At 38.9% G+C, this 23,316-nt stretch overlaps 1 protein-coding gene across 4 annotated transcripts in view; it reads left to right on the forward strand.

Moving 5' to 3' along the window:
• The window catches only part of Nf1 (neurofibromin 1), a 314,026-nt gene that overhangs the window by 256,409 nt on the left and 34,301 nt on the right, over positions 1-23,316 (forward strand). For all 4 annotated transcript variants that reach the window (XM_029557899.1, XM_029557898.1, XM_008821611.3 and 1 more), the window contains 11 exons: positions 5,712-6,144; positions 7,072-7,412; positions 11,717-11,919; positions 17,409-17,602; positions 18,431-18,571; positions 18,930-19,209; positions 19,814-20,028; positions 20,249-20,310; positions 20,757-20,871; positions 21,528-21,629; positions 22,866-23,006. In XM_029557899.1, the coding sequence (XP_029413759.1) occupies positions 5,712-6,144; positions 7,072-7,412; positions 11,717-11,919; positions 17,409-17,602; positions 18,431-18,571; positions 18,930-19,209; positions 19,814-20,028; positions 20,249-20,310; positions 20,757-20,871; positions 21,528-21,629; positions 22,866-23,006 (2,227 nt within the window). The remainder of the gene's footprint in view (positions 1-5,711; positions 6,145-7,071; positions 7,413-11,716; positions 11,920-17,408; positions 17,603-18,430; positions 18,572-18,929; positions 19,210-19,813; positions 20,029-20,248; positions 20,311-20,756; positions 20,872-21,527; positions 21,630-22,865; positions 23,007-23,316) is intronic.

Below are 23,316 nucleotides of genomic sequence, written 5' to 3' on the forward strand. Positions count from 1 at the left end.
AGAACTGGGGAAATGAACAGCAGACCCCAATCTTATCTAAAGGAATATTGACAACTGATTACTGCTAGATGAGGAACAGCTGATCCTCCTAAAACAAAGACCTCTAGATAGGCTGACTAGATTCACCAGAAGGGCCAGTATTGGGGAATGGCTGGGGGTGCCAATAACACAGCAGACAGTAGCAGGGATATCAGAGTATAAGGGCTCTGGGGCCGGAGGGAGGCTATGGGAGGGTGCTATCTGGGAAGTGGGTATATAGTCGAATGAGATGGTTTGGGGTGTTCTGTGTGATAAACACACACAAAAAAAAAATCAGCAAATTTTTTTTACATGTATTATATTTGAGGAAGAAGCGTGGAAATTTACATCATGCTAATTAGTAGAGATGATAAACATTACCATTGAAATCTACCGGATGACTTTATAGACATACATAGGCTCCAAGTGCAACCGCTTTTTTAAAGGTTAAAAGCTCATCCAATTTTATGTCTTGCAGGACTTATACTGAGTTCAATAATATATAACTATATTCAACTGTGAACCTAGAAACTTGCACCCACTTGTGAAAGAGATGTACTGTTGCTCTGGAGTGTGGTCCTGAATATGTTAAAGCTGTAGTGAAAACCTTCTAATCATGTAGTTATTAAAAAATTTTGTAAATATATAATGATTAAAAAAATAATAATTCTTCAAAGCATAAAATTTGCTCCTTAATAATTAATAGATGTGAAAAACATTATCATTGAAATCTACCTGATGACTTTATATCCATGCTTAGATGCCAAGGAGCTCAGAATTAACCAACTGTCACTAGTAATAATCATATATATAGAGATTAGAAATGCATGTGCAAACATCTTAATGTCAATCGCATTAAAAATGAAATTTTCTGCATTAAACTCTGTATTTTAATAATGAAGTGGAGATTTTTTTCCCTCATTTAATTTTATGTGTTATAGGGTTTATACTGAGTACAATATTGTGTAACTGTAATAATTCAACTGTAAACCTAAAAATGTGCAGCCAGTTTTGTAAGAGATGCATCCTAGCTCAGAAAATTTTTCTTGAATATGTCAATGCTGGTGTAATGAAATGCTTCTTCTAAGTATGTGGTTATTAAATAAATAATTAAAAAAAAAAACACCTAAAAGTGAACCTTCCATTTGACCTGGTTATACCACTCTTTAGCATATACCCAAAGAACTCACCCTATTGCAGAGACACTTGTACATTCATGTTTGTTGCTGCTCTTTTCACAATAGCTAAGAGATGGAAGCAACATTCTTTTAAAAAAAAAAATTGGGCCGGGCGTGGTGGTGCATGCCTTTAATCCCAGCACTCGGGAGGCAGAGGCAGGGGGAATCTCTGTGAGTTCAAGGCCAGCCTGGTCTACATAGCAAGTTCCAGGACAGCTGGGGCTACAGGGAGACCCTGTCTCAAAAAAACCAAAAAAAAAAATTAGATTTACATTTTTTTATTAATTTTATTTATTATTTTTGTTGGTGGTGCTTGAGAGTAAACACAGTATCTTATGACAGGAAAGCATTCTACCACTGATCTGTATCTTTAGCCCTCTTTGTTTATTTTAAAATTTTGATTTATTATTGTATGTATATGTACATCATGGAGTGAAGGGGTCAGGCATGTGTGCCACAGCACATGTATGGTGGTCAGAGGACAGCTTTGTGGAATCAGTTTTCTCCTTTAACCTGTATGTGGGTTCTAGGGACCAAACTCAGGTAGCCAGGCGTGCAGGAAGCATCTTTATCTGCTGAGCCATCTCACTGCCTTTCCCCCCTTTAATTTGAGGCTGGGTTTCCCTTAGTTGCCCCACCTAGCCTTGAACTTTTTTGTTGTTTGCTTTTTAAGACAGGTACTCAGGGACTGGAGAGGTAGCTCAGTGGTTAAGAGTACTTTTTGATGTTGCAGAGGACCCGGGTTTGATTTCCATCATCCACATGGTAGCTTACAACCGTCTGTTACTCCGGTTCCAGGGGATCTGACACTCTCTTCTGACCCCCTCAGGCACTGTACAACACTGGTGCACTTGCATGCAGGCAATACACTCATACACATAAAATAAAAATAATAAAAAATAAAATATTTTTTAAAAAAAGACAGATTCTCGTGTAGTCTACGCTGGCCTCAAACTCAGTATGTTACTGAGGATGAGCTTGATCCTTCTTCGTCCACCTCCCATGTTCTAGGACTACAGACTTAGGTCAGCATACCCAGTTTATATTGTGCCGGAGATTGAACCCAAGGCTTCATGAATATGCTAAGGAAGCACTCTACCAACTGAGCAAATCCCCAGCCTCCCTTCCTCCCTCCCTCCCTCCCTGCCTTCCTGCCTTTCTCTCTCTCTCTCTCTCTCTCTCTCTCTCTCTCTCTCTCTCTCTCTCTCCCTGCACAAGTTGAAAAACCTCCGAATATGATACCAGCAGTTTTATTTTTATTTCAGTTTTGTTTTTATTTTATTTACTTTTATTTTTATCAAGTAGCTCAGATGGTTCAGACTTTGGCACTCCATAGAACATACTTAGAGAAATACACAACCCCCTAGGAGAAAACTACTGGGGCTCTTAGTAGAGCATCTATGGTCCCTTCATGGTTTGTCCATTACTTATTTCCCATCTCTCTCTCTCAGAACTTCCCTATGAGAATCCTCCATTTCAGCTGTAGTAGCTATTGTGTAACACATCTTCTCATCTATTTTTTTCTACACAGGCCTACCTAATCCTTTTTGTTTGTTTTTTGAGATATGGTCTCACTGTATAGCCCTGGCTGGCCTGGAACTCACTCTGTTAACCAACCAGGCCAGTCTTAAACTTACAAAGATCCATCTGCCTCAGCTTCCCAGATGCTGGCAGTAGCACTACCATGCCTGGCCCCTAATCCATTTTGTTGAGTTCAAAGTTCCTTCTACTGGCTTCAGCCATTGAATCTTCAGTCTTGTCTTTTTTGTTTTTTCGGTCTTTTAGACCGAACTCACTATGTAGCCCAGACTGGCCTCGAATTCACAAAGATCCGCCTGCCCCTGCCTCCCAAGTGCTGGGATTAAAGGCGTGCGCTACCACGCCCGGCCCAATTTTATCTTTTTTAATATACTACTTATCATTTTTGTGTGTACGTGTGTATTGCCTGCATGTATGTAAGTGAACCCATGTTGTACAGTACTCACAGAGGTCAGAAAAGGGTGTTGGATTCCCCTGAAACTGGAGCCATAAACAGTTGTTAGCCACATGTTGGTGCTGGGAATCTAACCCAAGTCCTCTGCAAGAGTAACCAGTGTTCTTAACTACTGAGCCATCTCTCCAGCCCCCAGTAGCTTTCACTGACTAGTCAGTTTGTGTTAATCTTTCTTTCTTTTGAACTTAATACCAGTATTTTTCTGCAGTTCCTTTTGTAAGTTTATATATATATGCACGCTGCATTATACAGGCTGAATATCACTTGTCCAAAATGTATGAATCCTTTCAAATATTTGGAGCTTTGGGATTTTTTTTCAGATTTTTGCAATATTTGCGCACATATATATATATATATATATATGTATATGTATATATGTGTATATATATACATATACGATTTTGGATGGATAAGAATGAATCTAAACACAGAATTAATTAGTTTCATATATACTTCATACACATAACCTGAAAGTAATGTTATATTTTAGTGTATCTGTGGTTTGACTAGGACCCTCCAGTTTTCACTTGTGGCGGGCATTCTGTTGGCACAGAAAGTTTTAGATTTTTAGATTAGGGATGCTTAGCCTGTGTGTTTCCTTTTTAATCTTTCTTTTTTCTTTTCTTTTTAATATTGAAATATTCTTTTGTTTTAAAAAACATCTAATTTATCATATTCTTGTTTTATTTCTTCCCAATAAGATTAAAAAATTCCAACACACAGGTATTTACATTAACTCACTTAGTACTATCCTCAGCATAGCCAAGCCTAGGAAACATTGGGCCTAAATTAGTGTAGGTGATTTGGATTTCAGAGTCCAGTCGCACATTCTTCAGAACTTCCTTACCATGGCTACCCATATTAATTAAAATTTCAATTTTAAGCAACATTTGGCCTGATGTGGCTTAATCAAAAAGTGGTACTCATTGGTTTACACAACTGAATAGTCTGGGGATAAATTTGACCATGGGAGACACTTTTTTCTAGTTCAGATGATAGGATCAAGGCTCCAGATTGTCTCTTTGTTTCTCAGCTCCTTTCTTTAGGCTATTTACTTATTTATTTATGTATTTATTTATTTAACTTTATGTGTATGAGTGTTATGCCTGCATGTATGTAAGTACACTCATGTCATGCAGTGCCCACAGAGGTCAGAAGAGGGCATCAGATCCCCTGAAACGAGTTAACAGACAATTGTTAGCTGCCATGTGGTTGCTGGGAATTGAACCCAGGTCTTCTACAAAAGCAGCCAGTGCTGTTAAGCACTGAGCCATCTCTCCAGCCCCCTTTTCTTCAGATTGAGAGGGAGGTTTCCTTCATATTCTAAGATATAAGTTAGCAATTCCCAGAGCTGTGTGTTTTCTTGATTATAAACATGGTGGAGGGAATCTCAATCCCAATAATTCACACTGGTGTGTAAATTGAGCCTCTGGCTTGATTGTCCTAATTTGAATCTTGTGTTCATTGCTGAACTAGCCTCTGCTCAAGATGGGATAAATGGATTGGCTAAAGCCTTTTCACTTGAACTCCAAGCAGTTCATTCCCTTCCAGCTGCTTCCCTAAGAAGGTTGGTCCACCTAAGGCCATCAGCCATTGCCCACTGTTGTCATCTTCTGATGGGCAAATTTTTTGTTGTTGCCCCAAATTCCTTTTTAAAAAATATTTATTATTTTTATTTTACATATATTGAGTGTATTACCTGCCATGTGTGCAAGTGCACCTGTGTCATGCAGTGCCCACAGAGGTCAGAAGAGGGTATCAGATCCCCAGAAGTGGAGTTACAGATGGTTGTTAGCCACCATGTTGGGTGCTGGGAATTGAACCTAGGTCCTCTGCAAGTGCAGCCAGTGCTCTTAACCACTGAGCCATCCCTCCAGCCCGTTGCCCAAAATTCTTAAGATGATCGATCCCTTTTTATTTTAGCCTTATCTTTTTTAAAAAATATTTTATTTATTTTTATTTTCTGTGTATGAGTGTATTGCCTGCATGTATGTGAGTGCACCCGTGTCATACCATGACGCGGAGGTCAGAAGAGGGCTTCGGATTCCCCTGGAACTGGAGTTAAGGATGGTTCATAGCCGCCATGTGGGTGCTGGGAATCGAACCCAGGTCCTCTGTAAGAGGAGTCAATGCTCTTAACCTCTGAGCCATCTCTCCAGCCCTAGCCTTATTTCTTAATATTTGGAAAATACACTATATAAAACATGAATCTAGACTTTAAATAATTGTTTTATATTATTGTCCTTTTTAGAAAATAAGAAGACAAAACAGGGCCAGTGAGATGGCTTAGCAGGTCCTGATAACCTGAGCTCATCCTCAGAACCCCCACACATTCTGTGTTGTTCTCTGGCTTTCACACTCTCACTGTGGTGTACACCACACACACACACACACACACACACACACACACACACACACTTTAAATTAATGTAAAACAAAATAATTTATATTTTGTATTCTGTACAAAAATTCATTCAGAATTCCTGTTAACAATCTTTTTCCTTTTTTGTTGTCTTCCTTAGGTTCAAAACTGGTCAAATCAATGGTGATTTGCTGATATACCATGTCTTGCTGACTTTAAAGCCATATTATGCAAAGCCATATGAAATTGTAGTGGACCTTACCCATACTGGGCCTAGCAATCGCTTCAAGACCGACTTTCTCTCCAAGTGGTTCGTTGTTTTTCCTGGCTTTGCTTATGACAATGTCTCTGCAGTCTATATCTATAACTGTAACTCCTGGGTTAGGGAGTATACCAAATACCATGAGCGGCTGCTGACTGGCCTTAAGGGCAGCAAGAGACTCATTTTCATAGATTGTCCTGGGAAACTGGCTGAGCACATAGAGCATGAGCAGCAGAAGCTACCTGCTGCTACCTTGGCTTTGGAAGAGGACCTAAAGGTATTTCACAATGCTCTCAAGCTTGCTCACAAAGACACCAAAGTCTCTATTAAGGTAGGTTTCTGTTCGCTTTGAGTGATTTGTTGCCTTTCTTGACTAATGAGGTTATATTCTGACCTGTAAGTGTCCTCATAGTTGCATATCCAGCATCAGTTAAGTCCAGCTGTAGGAAGACCAAGATTTCTATCTTTATCAAAGTCTGCAGAAGGGTTGGGAGGTGCACACTTAAACTACACTTCAGGTTAGATTAGAGGCCAAAGAGTGTGGTAGATGGTGGTTTGCTTCTTTGTCCATCACTCCAGCAGCAGGAGTGTGTGGAGAGTGGAACTCGACTGGGGAAGGCTCTTCTGATATGTTCATGGTTTTTGCACAGTGGGGAGTGTGACCCTATAGTACTGGTCTGTAGAATTCCTGACCTTTTTTTTTTTTTTTTTAATTAGAAGAAGCATTTCATTACAACAGCATTAACCTATTCAATAACATTTTTCTGAGCTAGGGTACATCTCTTTCAAAATTGGCTGTACATTTTTAGGTTTACAGATGAATTATTAGGCTTATACAATCTTTTACTCATTATAAACTCTATAAGACATAAAATTAAATGAGGTTTTAACGTTTAAAAAAGATCTCCACTTCGTTGTTAAAATACACAGTTTCATACAGAAAAATTCATTTTAAGGCAATTGACATTGAGACGTTTTCACTTGCATTTCTAATCTCTCTATATATATGACTGTTACTGGTCACAGTCGCTTACTTTCTGAGTTCCTTTTTTCTGATGTGTTGAGGGTTTTTGTTTTTGTTTTTGCAAGCATTTATCTAAACAGTTGTCAAAATCATTTGAATATATGGTGGTAGTAACTCCTCCTTAAATGACAAACATGGTGTGGGTGGAGGTAGGTTGGTTTTGAAGCCTCTGAGACGTCTGCATAATTGGAATTTCATTTTTCTCTGCTCCACTCCCTTCCTCTCACTCTGTAGGTTGGCTCTACTGCTGTTCAAGTGACCTCAGCAGAGAGAACAAAAGTCTTGGGGCAATCAGTCTTTCTAAATGATATCTACTACGCCTCAGAAATTGAAGAGATCTGCCTAGTGGATGAGAACCAGTTCACCTTAACCATTGCAAACCAAGGCACACCACTCACCTTCATGCACCAGGAGTGTGAAGCCATTGTACAGTCTATCATTCATATCCGGACCCGCTGGGAACTGTCACAGCCTGACTCCATCCCCCAGCACACCAAGATTCGACCAAAAGACGTCCCTGGGACCCTGCTCAATATTGCATTACTTAATTTAGGCAGTTCAGATCCTAGCTTAAGGTAGCTATTCCCCTCTCCCTCTTTTTTTCTTTTTAAATTTAATTGAACTTTAGGGTGTGTTGCTTTTAAAATGAAACTACTTAATAAGCTTTTAAGACTGCCGCTTCTTAATACTGTAAATTGGAAGGTATGCTGTGTTGGTTAACCAGTGTGACCTCAATCAAGTTGCATGGTATTCACATGGACTAGAATGATTCGCTTTAAACCAATATATTTCCTTTCTCTGGGAAACTTTCATCCACAACAGACAACATAGCAGATTTTTTTTAAAAAGAAATGTACTTTTTTAAAAAGTGCTCTACTTTTACATTAAATTTCTCTGAGTCCTCCAAGTCTCTTCATGTTTAAAAGTACATCACTATTAAGGTTAGTGATGATGACATTGTTTAGCAAAAGAAGGCCTCATGTTCGGTGACTCCAAAGCATTACTTTATACTTCCCCCTGTGCCTTTTTGTAGCGTTCTTTAAAGAAATCTTAAGTTGCTCTCTGTTTGGCCACAGCAACAGAAGCAGGTTGACTAAGGGGATGTCATCATTTGAAAAGTGTCACAATAATACTGGCTCTAAGACCTTACCACCTTCAGAAATCAACCTGTAGTCAAGAAAGTTATGACTGAAGTGCCAAGGCAAGAGACCAAGCACCAGCGGGTCAAGGTGGACGAGGCACCTACAACTTATCTATTGCAGATTATTCTGACATGGAGTCCATGAGAGAACAGTCAGTCATAAGATGGTCTAGTTTCAAAAATTGTTTTAAAAAAAGAAAGAAATCTTAAGTCTTTCTTTCTTTTGCAAGGCTAGGGATGGGAACCGGAGTACATAAGCACTCTGCCCTGAGCTCCAACCCCACCCCAGAGGATGCTTGAGACACATGTCAATATCACCTGAGCACAGTATAATTGGTTCTGTTTAACCTTAATGATTTAAATATGAATGTCAATTCAGAAAACAATGTGGCCTATAGATCTAATAGATTTGGTTTAAATCTAGATCTGCTATTTTCTGGTTTTGTATGACTTCAGGCACAGTGTTGAACTTTAGTTTCCTCATTTGAGAAGTAAGGGTAATACCTTCCTGATGTATCTACAAATGTTTAGTAATGTGTGTGCTAGAATAGTATAACACCTAGCAAATGGTTTGTGCTTGGTAATTAGTCTTTCTCCCCCCTCCCCCCACTTTTTTTTCTTTGTACCATGTCTCCCTTTTCTCCCTCTTTTTCACATGTTAGAAGAGTTCTTTGTCTCAAGTCAGTATCAACTTTTACTAATGGAGGTGGAACATTCCCAATCTGAAATCCAAAATGTTCCAAAATCTGAAAAATTTTGCATATCTTGTCCAGGATTCATAACATACCTGATTTCAGAACATTTCAGGTTTTTTTATTATTTGTTTAAACTTGCTTTGTAGACCAGACTAGCCTCGAATCCACAGAGATCTGCCTGCCTCTGCCTCCCAGGTACTGGGATTAAAGGCATGCGTCACCAGGCCCAGCCATTTCAGATTTTTAATTATAGATGTTCATCCTGCAAAGTCTATGTAAATATTCTGAAAAACTCCAAACTCTGAAATACATCTGTTTCCAGTCATGTAGGGAAGAAATACTCAACTTGTAAATTCTTAGATTCAGAGATTCTTCCTTAAGGTATAGCATAGCCCAGGCTTTATAGTGGGCTTTTAGGGTTTCAAATTTTCTTTTATTTCAAAGGAAAAATAGGACCTGCAAGATGGCTTAGAAGGGAAAGGTGCTTGTAGCCAAGCTGACAACCTGTGTTTGATCCGTGGGACCTACAGGATGAAAGGAGAAAACTGACACCCACAAATTGTTCTTTGACTTACAAGCGTATGTCCTGGCATGCATGTGCATGCGTGCACATGTGCATGCACACACACACACACACACACACACACACACACACACACCTCCAGTAAATAAATGCAATAAAAAGAATTATAAGAAAAAGTAATTAACAGGATTTCTCTACTTAGGCCTCATGGTATCCCTGAACTCCCAGAAATGGTACATGAAATTTTATAAATGCCTAGCCTTCATTATCTTAGAGGGATCTATGACACATGCTCCAAGAACCCAGTTTTTTGTACCTCTTACATAATGTAAAACTAGTATCAGAATAATATAATGTACAATTCTACAAATTTATAAAAGATAATAAACAAAATTAAAAATAGTATATTGTGCCTGGCATAATCCCAGCACTGGGGAGGCAGAGACAGGTGAATCTCTAGGAGTTCAAGGCCAGCCTCATCTACATAGTGTGTTCCAGACCAGCTGAGGCTACAGGGAGACCCTATCTCAAAAAGAACAACAACAAAAAAAAAAGTAATATTAGTATTCTCATTTTAGGAAAATGGAGGCATAAGCATACCTTTAATTCTCAATTCCAAATAGTTTTTGTTGTTATTTGGGTTTTCTGTTTCTAGAGACAGGGTCTTTCTGTGTAACCCAGGCTAGTCTAGAATTTACCATCCTCCTGCCTCAGCTTCCACCATGCCATGTTCTTTAGCTTCTTTGTTGAAGAATGCTGATGACCCTCCCACTATTACTAGCTCAGGTGAACTCATACCATTTTCTAGTGAAGTAAAGCAAGCAGGTAACTTCTACTTCTTGGTGAAACATCATCTCAGAAGAAAAAGAACCTTAGGTGAACTTAATTTCTATACTTTTTCCTCCTGTATGGCTGTTTCATAAAGATATCAATGTGATAAAAATTCAGAGGTAAGGAAAATCTAAGTTTACTGAAAAACCCAATAGTTTCTTTTGTTGCATTTTAAAATTGAGCCTGAGGTTTATTGTTGTTTAGGATGGAATGAGATAGGATGGGTATGGGGGATTGTAATGCTGGGGATCAAACCCAGAGCCTTAGGCATGCTAGGAAAGCTCTCTACTACTGAACTGCTCCCCTAGCCAAACCCAAATATTCTTTTTTTTTATAAAAAATTTATTTATTTTTATTTTATATGTATGTATGTATTGCCTGCATGTAGGTAAGTGCACCCATGTCATGCAGTGCCCACAGAGGACAGAAGATGCTGTCGGATCCCCTGAAGTTGGAATAATGGACAGTTGTTAGCTGCCATGTGGGTGCTGGGATTTGAACCCGAGTCGTCTGCAAGAACACAGTGTTCTTGACTGCTGAGCCATCTCTTCAGGCCCCCCAAATATTCTTTTTTAAAAGCTGTCTATATATAAGGGGCTAGAGAGATGGCTCAGTGGTTAAGATTACTGACTGCTCTTGCAGAGGACCCGGGTTCAGTTGCCAGCACCCATATGGCAGCTGCGAACCATCCTTAGCTCCAGTTCCAGGGGAATATGAAGCCCTCTTCTGACCTCTGCAGCATTGCATGACATGGGTGCACTCACTTCCATGTAGGTAATATACTCATACACATAAAATATTTTTTTAAAAGCTGTCTCTATATTTTTGATATTTTTATTATTTTTTATTTTATCTGTGTGAGTGTATCGCCTGCATGTGTGTAAGTACACCCATGTTGTGCAGTGCCTGAGGTCAGAAGAGGTTGTTGGAGCCCCTGGAACTGGAGTTACAGATGGTTGTGGGTGCTGGGAATCAAACCCAGGTCCTCTGCAAGAGCAGTCAGTGCTCTTAACCACTGAGCCATCTCTCCAGTCCCTTAAAACCTTTATATTTTTATACATCCATAGCTAGCTGTTGTTATAAGAGAACCTAGGTAGTACAAGCTTGGTTTCAATGACAATGTATAGTAGAGTGAGTCATAGACAAGAAGATGGGGGAGATTTGATTATTTAGTTAATTTTGGTTTTAAGCTCTAGTTTGTAGTGTAGCTTATAGGACACACAGAAAATTCTTACTTTAATGACCCTAACATTCTATTTTGATTAGGGGCCACCTCATTTCTTATCCTCCATTTAACTGGATCTACCAGAAGGGGACGATGAGCAGAGTTTTGACCTTACTAAAAGCATGGCACACCTTTATTCTGACTTTCTTTTTTCCTACTGATCTACTTTAGACCATAAATCTTTGTGTCTTATGTTCCTATGAAATGTTTTCTAGAAATGCCTATACTCATCTTTCTTAGGAGATTTACAGGTTCTTCTAGGGTTAATGTCAAGAAGCTCCTTTTTAGGGGGAAAAATCCTTCAAGAAGTATTTTGGGCTTACCATAATCTTATCTCTCATTGATCCTAAAACTGAAAAATAATTGATCGTGCTTTGTAATAGAATCATAAGTTGTATGCTCTGAAAAAAAGTTGTAATTACAAAGAATTGGAATTACAAAGTCTACTTTGTGTTTTCTCCTAGGTCAGCTGCCTATAATCTTCTGTGTGCCTTAACCTGTACCTTCAATTTAAAAATTGAAGGTCAGTTACTAGAGACATCAGGGTTGTGTATCCCTGCCAACAACACCCTCTTTATTGTCTCCATCAGTAAGACACTTGCAGCCAATGAGCCACACCTCACCTTAGAATTTTTGGAAGAGTGTATTTCTGGATTTAGCAAATCTAGTAAGTAATGGTAATTTTTTTAATACCAATAAGAAAATACAAAGAAAACTCATTTCAGAATTTACCAGTGAAGCTTTTCACTCACTATATTTTTACTTTAAATAAAACTATAATTTTTTAATTTGTGGTACCCTGTAACTGAAGGAACTCTGAAGGAAACTGCTGATGGGACACACTGAGGAGACCCCCAGCACTCAGACAGTAGAAGCAAGGTAGCAGGATTGGACACCTTGACTGTCTCTTGGGCTGCTTAAGAGGATTTTCTTCACTATTTCAGTTCCATGAGCTTTGAATTTTTTTTTTTTTTTTCCTTAGCGGAAAGTTGCACGTCTCCTTGATTTTAAGGAAATAGCTGTCTTTTCTGTGATTGACTTTGAACTATGGTTTTTATTGGATGTGTAGTTCATGGAGAATGTGGAGACACATAGCACAGGGCCCAGAGGCCATCCTGGGTTGCTTCTAGTAAATCTCATTGGTTTAGTAGCCACCCTTTTTGCCTACCAGTCTAGCCTGTAGCAGCAGAAGTACTGCTCGTCTCCGAGCTACATTCCTGACATCTTCTTCTCTCCTTCCCCTGTAATATGTACAGCTTTCTTTCTGCATTCAAACATATTTCATGATTTTTCAGTGTTAGGTGATTAAAAGAATTAATTAATTAATTAATTACTTTTTTTTGATCAAGTGAGGAATACAGACTTATGATAACTCTGATAAGAATTGTGAAAAGCAAGACAAGTATAAAGCTTTATTATTAAGTATGAGAATTTGAAAATGTTTGAGAGAATGGACAAGTATATTATCTCTTCATGAACAGCTCTTTGAGATTATTTCAAATTTAATACACGCCAAATTCCAAAGCAGCCATGGAATTTGAAAATACAGAATGGAAATAGAACTTAAAATGATTTTCAGTTCTATTGAAAATGAATGAATAGTGAGAAATTGAAAAGAAAGGAACTACAGATGATATTACAGATGTCTCAACATCTGTCCTTATTATAATGGCACAATAGGCAATCATCAGTCTGATGAGTTTAAGAGGAATAGACTGATGAAGCTTTACAAACTGATGAAGGAAAGATTGTCATTTCAATGAGTTTGGGAAATGAATTAAGTTAATCATCTAAACCAAAAGATACCACAATAAATTCTGGCTATATTTAAGAGTTAAATATAAAAATTAGAATCACCGGGCATGGTGGTGCACGCCTTTAATCCCAGCACTCGGGAGGCAGAGGCAGGCGGATCTCTGTGAGTTCAAGGCCAGCCTAGTCTACATAGTGAGTTCCAGGACAGCTGGGGCTACAGGGGAGACCCTGTCTCAAAAAGACCAAAAAAAAAAAAAAATAGAATCATTAATAGAAGAAGTATTTAACTCCTTCTACATGAATAAGATAGATGAAACCAAAAAGAAGATAGAAGCAAAGTAAATCATGGACGGATTGACTTCATAGGACATCTCTCCTCAACAAAGAATAATTGAATGATTAATCTAAACTTGGGACATAATCTTAGAGTAAATTTGGAAAAGGTTGATGTCTTTAATCTCAAAGACATGAAGAACTTCTGTGGATCAATAAGAAAAATGAAATAACAGTAGCATACAGATCATGCTAAGAATTTGGGGGGTGGGGTTCTTTTTGAGACAGGGTCTCCCTGTAGCCCCAGCTGTCCTGGAACTCACTATGTAGACCAGGCTGGCCTTGAACTCACAGAGATCTGCCTTCCTCTGCCTCCCGAGTGCTGGGATTAAAGGCGTGCATCACCACGCCCAGCTTAGAATATCTTTAAGTTTATTAATAAAATTAGAAATTCAAATTGAAAGAATAGTGAAATGGGAGCTAGTGAGATGGCTCTGCAATTAAGAGCACTGGCTGCTCTTGCAGGGGACCTGGATTCAATTCCCAGCATCCATATGGCAGTAACAATGGTCTAACTCCAGTTCAGGGAATCTGATGCCCTCTTCTGACCTCCACAAGCCTTGCATGACATGAGTTTACATACATTCATGCACATAAAAATAAATTTAAAAATTATTTTTAAAAAGAATAGCAAGGTAGCTAGAGAAATGGCTCAGTGCTTAAGAGCATTGACTTCTCTTGCAGAGGACCTAAGTTTGGTTCCCAGCACCCACATGGTGACTAACAACTTTCCATAACTCCAGTTCTAGAGGATCCAGTATTTTTCCTTCTAGCCTCTGCAGGCATACATGCATGTGTGGTACACTTTCTTACATGCAGGCAAAACATTCACACACATAAAAATAATTTTTAAAATTAAGTGCTAGTGGTCTATAGAATTGTAAGGGTCAATATTTTTAGAAAAATGTGGTTTAGACCCTTAAGACTATTCACATCTTTTGACCTTACAGTTCTACTTTCAAAATTTACCCTGAGTTGTTAAGGGGCCAGCAAGATGACTCATTGAGTAAAGGCAGATACCACCAAGTTTGATGATCTAAGTTCAATCCCTGGAGCCTGTGTAAAGGTGGCAAAAAAAAGTAAGCTCCACAGAGTTGTCCTCTGACCTCTTCACATACACTGTGGCACCCCCCCCACACACACACATGTCGTGCACACATACACAGTTTTTTTTAAAAAAATTAGGGGCCAGGTATGGTGGCCCACACCTTTAGTCCCAGCACTCATGAGATTGAGGCAGGTAGATCTCTGTGAGTTTGAGGCCAGCCTGGTCTACACAGTTCCAGGCCAGCAGAGACTACTGGGAGACCTGTCTCAAAAAGACCCAAAAAAAAAAAAAAAATTAGGGCTGGAAAGATGTGGATTCAGTTCCTAGCACCCACATGATAGCCAAGAACCCTTCCTAACTCCAGTTCCAGGGAATCCAATGCCCTCTTCTGATCTTCTAGGGCATTGTACAACACAGGTGCACTTATATACCTGCAGGCAATACACTCATACACATAAAAATAGGTAACAAACACAATTTTTCAAATAATAGTAATTAATGTTAAGATGTTGATAGTAACCCTCATGAAAGAAGCTTCTTGCTTCAGACAGAAGCTGTTACAGAGATACACAGCTCATCAAAGTACAGAGACTAAGTGACTGTGGAGTGCTCATCTCCCAATGTGATATCTCTAACGTAACTCTTACAACTAAGGCTCAGGGAACAGCAGGGAAGAGAGGACAGAAAGATTATCAGAACCAGAGGACAGAGAGGATGTGCTGTGAAATAGTATCCTCTGGTCATTACAGGGGTGTTACACCCATGAAATCACAACAATATGGTTGCCTGCATAAGACATGCAGGACTATACCGGTCGCATCCTAGCATGGATGGGGAAGTGTTCACAAGGCTCCACCTCAAGTTGAAAAGCTACAGGCAGTGGATGGCAGCTGAGGGAGAGTCAGTTTTCCTCAGGGGCAGACTCCCCCAATAGGTTGCCCATGCCCAAGTGGTCAGCTGTGCATTCAAGTACATATGGGCAGCAGTAATTGGACTTACTGGAATGAATATGAATATATATATATTATATGTAAAATAGAAGAGAAGTACATGAATTGGAGAGGAAGATGGGTAGGGGTCATGGAGGGTATTGGGAGGAGGGGTGGATATGATGACAATATATTGGATTCACATATGAAATTCTTAGAAATAGTTTTTAAATCAGAAAAGATGTCGATAATATTTTTATGTAGAGTTTTAAATTTTTTTAAAGTGTAAAAAAATTTTTAAATGTGTAAGTGCACCCATGCATACAATGCTCGTGGAGGCCAGAAGAGGATGTTGAATTCCCTGGAACTGGAGTTGACAGTTGTGAGCCACCATGTCGGTGCTGAGAACCAAACCTGGGTTCTCTGCCAAAACATCTGGTGCTCTTAACCACTGCGCCATCTCTCCAGCCCCTTGTATAGATGTTCTGAAACTAAGGTGTATCTTGTCATCAGTAAAGCACGCAGATGTTAAGTAAATAGCCTGATAAGCTTGGTGTGAAAATATGAAAGTGTCTTCTAGATCACAGTCCACAGCAGTTTCCAGTGTCCAGAAGAACCCTCCTTCACTCAGCACCATCCCCTCACCAAAACTAAACACTGTTAGGGCTTGGTTGTCATAGATTTACTTATACCTACTTTGGAATTTAATAAAGCAATACTTAATAAAATAAAAAGAGACACAGTTCAAAAGTCAAACAATAAAGAGCTGATTAGGCTGTGGCATCTCTATATGATAGAGGAATATAAAGCCATTAAAGCTGGTTTGGGTTCAAAGTTTCAGTTCAGGAAGGTGAAAATGTTCTGATGATAGGTGGTGGTCAGAATCATACAACAATTTGAATGTCCTTAATGTCACAGAATTAAATGCTTAAAAATGATTAGAATGCTATATTTTATATTGTGTACATTTTACTTCAACTTATAGAATTGAGAATTTAGGTGAGGTGGAGCAGGAATTTTATGCTGTTTTCATACCTTAGTCTGAAGTTTTTTCAAAATTTTAAATGTTTTTGGAGAATTTTTAATGACAAGTAAGTAATCTCAAATAATAATGAAAAATATTCGTGGTATTCTAAATATATTGATGATCGTAAGGTTGTTTGGGGATTGGAAATTATGTATGTGTAACGCATATATTTATAATATACCTTACTTCTGCAGTTTGGAGAGCCTGAGAGGAGATGAGTACCATGCAGATATGGTAGTATTAGTTTCATTTTTGTGCTGATGCTTTTCTTTTACCAAATTTTCTACAACTACCGTATATTGCTTTTATAATGGGAATAAAAAATAAGTTTTAGCTATTAAAAGGGATAGAAGGGCCAAAAAGATGGCTCAGTGATTACAGTGCCTGCCACCAAGCCTGACCAACTGAGTTTCATCCCTGGGATCCACCTGGTAGGAGAACTGACTCTGCCAGATTGTCCTCTGACTGCCACAGATGTGTGTGGCACACACACACACACGCACACACACACACACTCACGCACAAAGTAAGTAAATAAATAAATAAATAAATAATAAAACAATTTGAAAAGGTGAAAAATAGAACAAAATTTTTCAGGAATTGGCTTACTCGCTTTTAAAAATACTTTAAAAATATTATTTTTATTTTATGTGTATGAGTGTATTACCTGCATATGTATAAGTGCATCCATGTTGTATGATGCCTAGGGAGGTCAGAAGAGGAGTTGGATCCCCTGGAACTGGAGTTACCAAAGTTGTTTAGCTGCCGTGTGGGTGCTGGGAATTGAACCCTGGTCTTCTGCAAAAGCAGCCAGTGCTCTTAACCGCTGAGCTGTCTCCAGCCCCCTTAAAATTATAAAAGCTGGCTTTTAAAATTACTTTTTGAAAGCTCAAAGAAAATGTCTGTCTTCTTACCAAAAATGTATTTGTCAAGTCTCTGTTCCAGCCCTAATTCTAGGTAGTAGTCTTTACCATTGACCTCTCCTCCAGTCCTTTAAGGTAAAATAATTGCTGATGTTATCCTCATTGACTGACTGTGCTAACAGAGTACCCTCCTTCCCCCAGGTATCGAATTGAAGCACCTTTGTTTGGAATACATGACCCCATGGCTGTCAAATCTAGTCCGTTTTTGTAAGCATAATGATGATGCCAAACGACAAAGAGTTACCGCCATTCTTGATAAGCTGATAACAATGACCATAAATGAGAAGCAGATGTACCCTTCTATTCAAGCAAAGATATGGGGGAGCCTTGGCCAGGTATTGAATTTGCTCAAATATTTATCTAGGGTCTCCATGCTGATGCTCCCTTGGTGCCCACTTTGTACAAAGCACACAGTTCCCTCCTTCAGAAGCACCAGCTGTGAATACCACAGGTCTCAGAGCTTTCCTCCATGGCATGATCATACACATTTTAAATGTAGAGATCTGTTGTCATTTCTAGTAAATAGATGGTGTTTTAAAATATGTTCCAGCCATGCGTGGTGTCAGAGACAGGCAGATCTCTGTGAGTTTGAGGCCAGCCCGGTCTACATAGCAAGTTCCAGGCCATGTGGGGCTACAGGGCAACCCTGTCTCAAAAAGACCAAAAAAAGTATTCCAGTCCCTATATACCACAGATACCAGAAAATGATTCTTAATGATGTCATTTGGGACATCTGCTTTCCTTTACATATGTAGCATAGGATATGATACAACTTCTTTCAGTCTTAGAAGAAATATGCATATTATTCTTTAAAAAGAATCACTTAAGGAAGGAGTGCCCTTACCCAGACAATGCTGGCTTATATTTTACAATAATTAGATTAGCCTTGTGTTACTGTCGTAGAAGAGCACAGAGATACTTTCTAAGTGAATGAAGATAGTAATATTCGATTTTTAGATTTTTGAATACTGATCTTACTCTGGGGAAATCAGTGACTATCCTTTCCCAGATATTTTGAAGATCTCTAAATAAGATGTAGATTACTTTGTAGTCTAGGGCAAAACAGGATTTCCTGTTGACTCAGCTGCTCTTTGAGTATTTTTCAGTTCAAGATGAAGTTGGTAGTATGGCTTTGAACAATGAGCTATCTCCTCTCTCTTTAGATCACAGATCTGCTTGATGTTGTACTGGACAGTTTCATCAAAACCAGTGCAACGGGTGGCTTGGGCTCGATCAAAGCTGAGGTGATGGCAGACACTGCTGTAGCTTTGGCTTCTGGAAATGTGAAACTGGTCTCAAGTAAGGTAACCACTTTTCCTGTGCTTTCTAAACTATGGCAGAGTTGATCTGTTCTTATCATCTTGAGATCAATTCTATAACTAGGTATTTTAAAGTTAACCTGCTTTTAAATTTTTATTTGAATTTATTTAAGTGTATGTGTGTGCGCTTATGTGTGTACATATGTACCATGGCATGCATGTGGAAGTCAGAGGACAATGTATAGGGGTCAGTTCTCTCCTTGCAGTGTGTGGGCCCTGAGATGAACCTAGGTCATCAGCTTGATGGCCGGTGCCTTTCCCTGCTGAGCCATCTTGCCAGCACTGACATTTTTGATGATACAACTTTTAGTCTGCTGTTTTTAAAAATTCTTTTTCTTTGCAGGTTATTGGAAGGATGTGTAAAATAATTGACAAGACATGCTTATCTCCAACTCCAACCTTAGAACAACATCTCATGTGGGATGACATTGCTATTTTAGCCCGTTACATGCTGATGCTGTCCTTCAACAATTCTCTTGATGTGGCAGCTCATCTCCCCTACCTCTTCCATGTTGTCACTTTCTTAGTAGCCACAGGTCCCTTGTCCCTCCGAGCTTCCACACATGGATTGGTCATTAATATCATTCATTCTCTGTGTACTTGTTCACAGCTTCATTTTAGCGGTAAGTTCCTGGAAGGTAATCTTTTCCTTCGTTCTTTTCTCTACTTCACCTGACTGCTGTAGATTTCTAACTATGATGGTATCTGTGTACCAGGGTGCTAATGTAGGCCTAAAAGTAATGCATTGAAGCTTTATCAAAAAAGGAGAAAGAACCGGGTGTGGTGGCGCATGCCTTTAATCCCAGCACTCGGGAGGCAGAGGCAGGCGGAGCTCTGTGAGTTCAATGCCAGCCTGGTCTGCATAGTGAGTTCCAGGACATCTGGGGCTTACAGGGAGACCCTGTCTCAAAAAGACCAAAAAAAAAAGAAAGAATAAAAATGACTTCCATGGCATATTAAGTCGTAATAAAGGTTTTCCATGTCTGTCATGCAGACACTTGTAATTATCACATAAACTGAAAACTCATTGTAAGTCGATAATGTTGCATTTACAAGTGCTCATTTATGGCTACATAACCATCAGTATAACGCATCTAGAAATTTGATTTAGGCTTGTGTGATTTTTATATGATACTCAAATTTTCTAAATTCAAAATTAAAGATGGCACTTTAGAATTAAAATATTAATATCATCATTGCTTTTGTTTTTCCCTTTTTCTTTTCCAGAAGAGACCAAGCAAGTTTTAAGGCTCAGTTTAACAGAATTCTCATTACCTAAATTTTATTTGCTGTTTGGCATTAGCAAAGTTAAGTCAGCTGCTGTCATTGCCTTCCGTTCCAGTTACAGGGACAGATCATTCTCCCCTGGCTCTTATGAGAGGGAGACTTTTGCTTTGACATCCTTGGAAACAGTCACAGAAGCTTTGTTGGAGATCATGGAGGTACATAAGGAAAAATGATAAGAAACTAAATTTAAACCATTTTTTAAAATCTATAATGTACAAAAGAAATACTGGTTTATTCTGCTATTTTACACATAATACTTAAGACATTTCTTTGGAATGTGTTGTTGATAGCAAATGTCATTTAATGATATGATAAATGCTAACCTTCTAAAAACATATATGCACACATATATATTCAGAGTATCCTGTTTTTCAGGCATGTATGAGAGATATTCCAACATGCAAGTGGCTGGATCAGTGGACAGAACTAGCACAAAGGTATGTCCTAAATTAAGCATAAATTGTAAAGGTATATTGGGGGTTTTTTTGTTTGTTTTTGTTTTTTGTCTTTTTGAGACAGGGTCCCTTGTAGCCCCAGCTGTCCTGGAACTCACTATGTAGACCAGGCTGGCCTTGAACTCAGAAAGATCTACCTGCCTCTGCCTCCCGAGTGCTGGGATTAAAGGCATGCGTCACCACGCCCAGCTTTTTTTGGTGTTTTTTGAGACAGGGTCTCCCTATAGTTCCAGCTGGCCTGGAACTTGCTATGTAGACCAGGCTGGCCTTGAACTCACAGAGATCCACCTGCCTCTGCCTCTCAAGTGCTGGGATTAAAGGCATGAGCTAAGGTATGTATATTGTTGAAAAGATAACTATTACTGTATGTGTGTATGTATGTATAAGCATGAAGGTTTTCACAAGTTCTTTGACTCTTTTAATTGCAGATTTGCATTTCAGTACAACCCATCCTTGCAGCCAAGAGCTCTTGTGGTCTTTGGCTGTATCAGCAAACGTGTGTCTCACGGGCAGATAAAGCAGATCATCCGCATTCTTAGCAAGGTACTTATTCCTGTCTTCTCCCAAATATTTGTGGTTCCGAGGTTACAAATCATATCGTCATTTTAAAAAAAAACATTTTTTAAATGTACTGTTTGTTAAACCTTTAAACATCTTTTAAAAAAAGTATTTGCTGGGCGTGGTGGCGCATGCCTTTAATCCCAGCACTTGGAAGGCAGAGGCTCCCAGAACTTGGGAGACAGAAGCAGGTGGATCTCTGTGAGTTCAAGGCCAGCTGGGGCTACAGGGACATCCTAAGACAAAAAAAAAAAAAAAAAAAAGCTATATAATTTGTAATTAGCATAATAATGTCTGACTTAGAGTATAATATAGAAATAGTTTTAAGTTAAGAAACTAGGGCCGGGTGTGGTCACACACACCTTTAATCCCAGCACTTGGGAGGCAGAGACAGCGAATCTTTGTGTGTTCCAGGCCACCCTAGTCTACATAGCAAGTTCCAGCCTAGCTGAGGCTATACAGGGGGACCATGTCTCAAAAAGACAAAAACAAAAAAACAAAAAACTAAATATACAATGATCATCATTATGTTAGAAATTGTCAAGTAAGTAAATGTTTCTCAACTGAATATGAGGTTCATTTTAGGAGTTAATGTTTTATTTTAATTAAAAGTAAAATAAAGAATTCTGTTTCCCCGAAAGGCACTTGAAAGTTGCTTAAAAGGACCTGACACTTACAACAGCCAAGTTCTGATAGAAGCTACAGTAATAGCACTAACAAAATTACAACCACTTCTTAATAAGGTAATTATTGTATAGAGCATGAATTTATTCATTGTGGGTATTGATACTATGTGTTCTTTTGTAGGGAGTTTAGAAAATAAGATGGATTGAGAAGAGGTTATAAATAAGCTATAGGTAAAGTGGAACTTGTAAAGTTTAATTCTTTAAAATAGAGAAAGAACAAGTATGGAGCATGTGTTCTCAGTGCTTGTAATCTTTTCTCCTTAGTACGAAAAGAAAGATGGATATCAATTCTTAATTTTTTAATCTAATAAGTATTAATTGAGCATCTTCTGTGTTCCTCATCGTGTCTTAGGTGCTCAGAGATATATAAATACTAAACAAATCCAGACAAATGTTCTATCCCCTTGCAGCTTATATCTGGGGTGTGTATGAAGGTTCAGGAGTAACAAATAAATTAAGTCAAATACTACTTAAATGTCATTACCATGGGAAAATATAACACCAGGAAGATCATCAGAAGAGTTTGCATGCTGGGCTAGGGTTGTAAGCCAGGGATACAGCATTTGCCTAGCATATGCAAGGCCCTGGATGCAATCTCCATCAAGAGAGGGGGAGAGGGAGGGAGAAGGGAGGGAAGAAATGAATGAATAAAAATGCTGTACTAATAAAAGTGACCAGAAGTGAAAAGGATGGAGTGTCACTCAAATTAGATACAAGTGGGATGGTAGGATGGCGGATAGACCATTCTAATAGTAATAGATAAAATTTCCCAAAGAGTTGTGATAGGGAAGCTTGTGAAGATTGTTGAATTAATCTAACATTCAATGTTCTTCAGAAAGGAGTTTAGAAATGTACCATTTCCTAGCAAACAGCATGATGAAAGCAGGATTTGGGTGGTTCAGGGTGCATAGTAGGTTAGAGAAGGGTAGAACTGCAGGCAGGAAGGCTCCACATTTAGAGGAAGGAAAGTTGGCCTGGGACCATGTCTGTAGTCAGAAGAAAGAAATGGCAGCTGTAAAAGAGACCATTGTAGAAGAATCAGCAAAAGTTGGCGACTTTTGGAATTAGACATCTAGAATGGGAAGAAATCAGAGAAGATGCTTTCAACCCAATTAACTGTTTTTAGTTATGCACATGGAAAGGATCAAGTACTTAGCTGTTTGTCCACATTTCCCAAAGGAGAGAAAGCACAGGTGATTTGGTGAGGTAACATGCTTTGTTTATGTGGCGGTGTACATGGAAGGCATCGTTTCCTGGTTCACCTCACTAACATGGAGATGTCTCCTTTGCCAGGACTCTCCGCTGCACAAAGCCCTCTTTTGGGTTGCCGTGGCTGTGCTGCAGCTGGACGAAGTCAACTTGTATTCAGCAGGCACTGCACTTCTGGAACAAAACCTGCACACATTGGATAGTCTGCGGATCTTCAATGACAAGGTCAGCAAGCTCTCCTTGGGAGTTCCTAGATTACTCACGCTTAGTTTTCCTTTTCTGACTGTGGTTCTTTTAAAATCAAAGGAGGTCCATAATTTAAATATGAGGACTGTTAATGCATTTTATTCTGAGCATAGTTCCTTAGCAGCTCATTAAAAACCATTTAAACTTTAATACATATTTGCTACATAAAAATAGCAAGCTAATATAAGCAGACAAAGAATAGGTAATTCTGAGCCACAGGAATAGCTACCACAGCAGGCCCTGTGCTAAGCACTGCACATTTGCTACTGCTCATTTTCATAACCCCAAG

This window comes from Nannospalax galili, unplaced genomic scaffold, assembly GCF_000622305.1.
Source record: "Nannospalax galili isolate Female #2095 unplaced genomic scaffold, S.galili_v1.0 scaffold8, whole genome shotgun sequence".
Taxonomy (NCBI): domain Eukaryota; kingdom Metazoa; phylum Chordata; class Mammalia; order Rodentia; family Spalacidae; genus Nannospalax; species Nannospalax galili.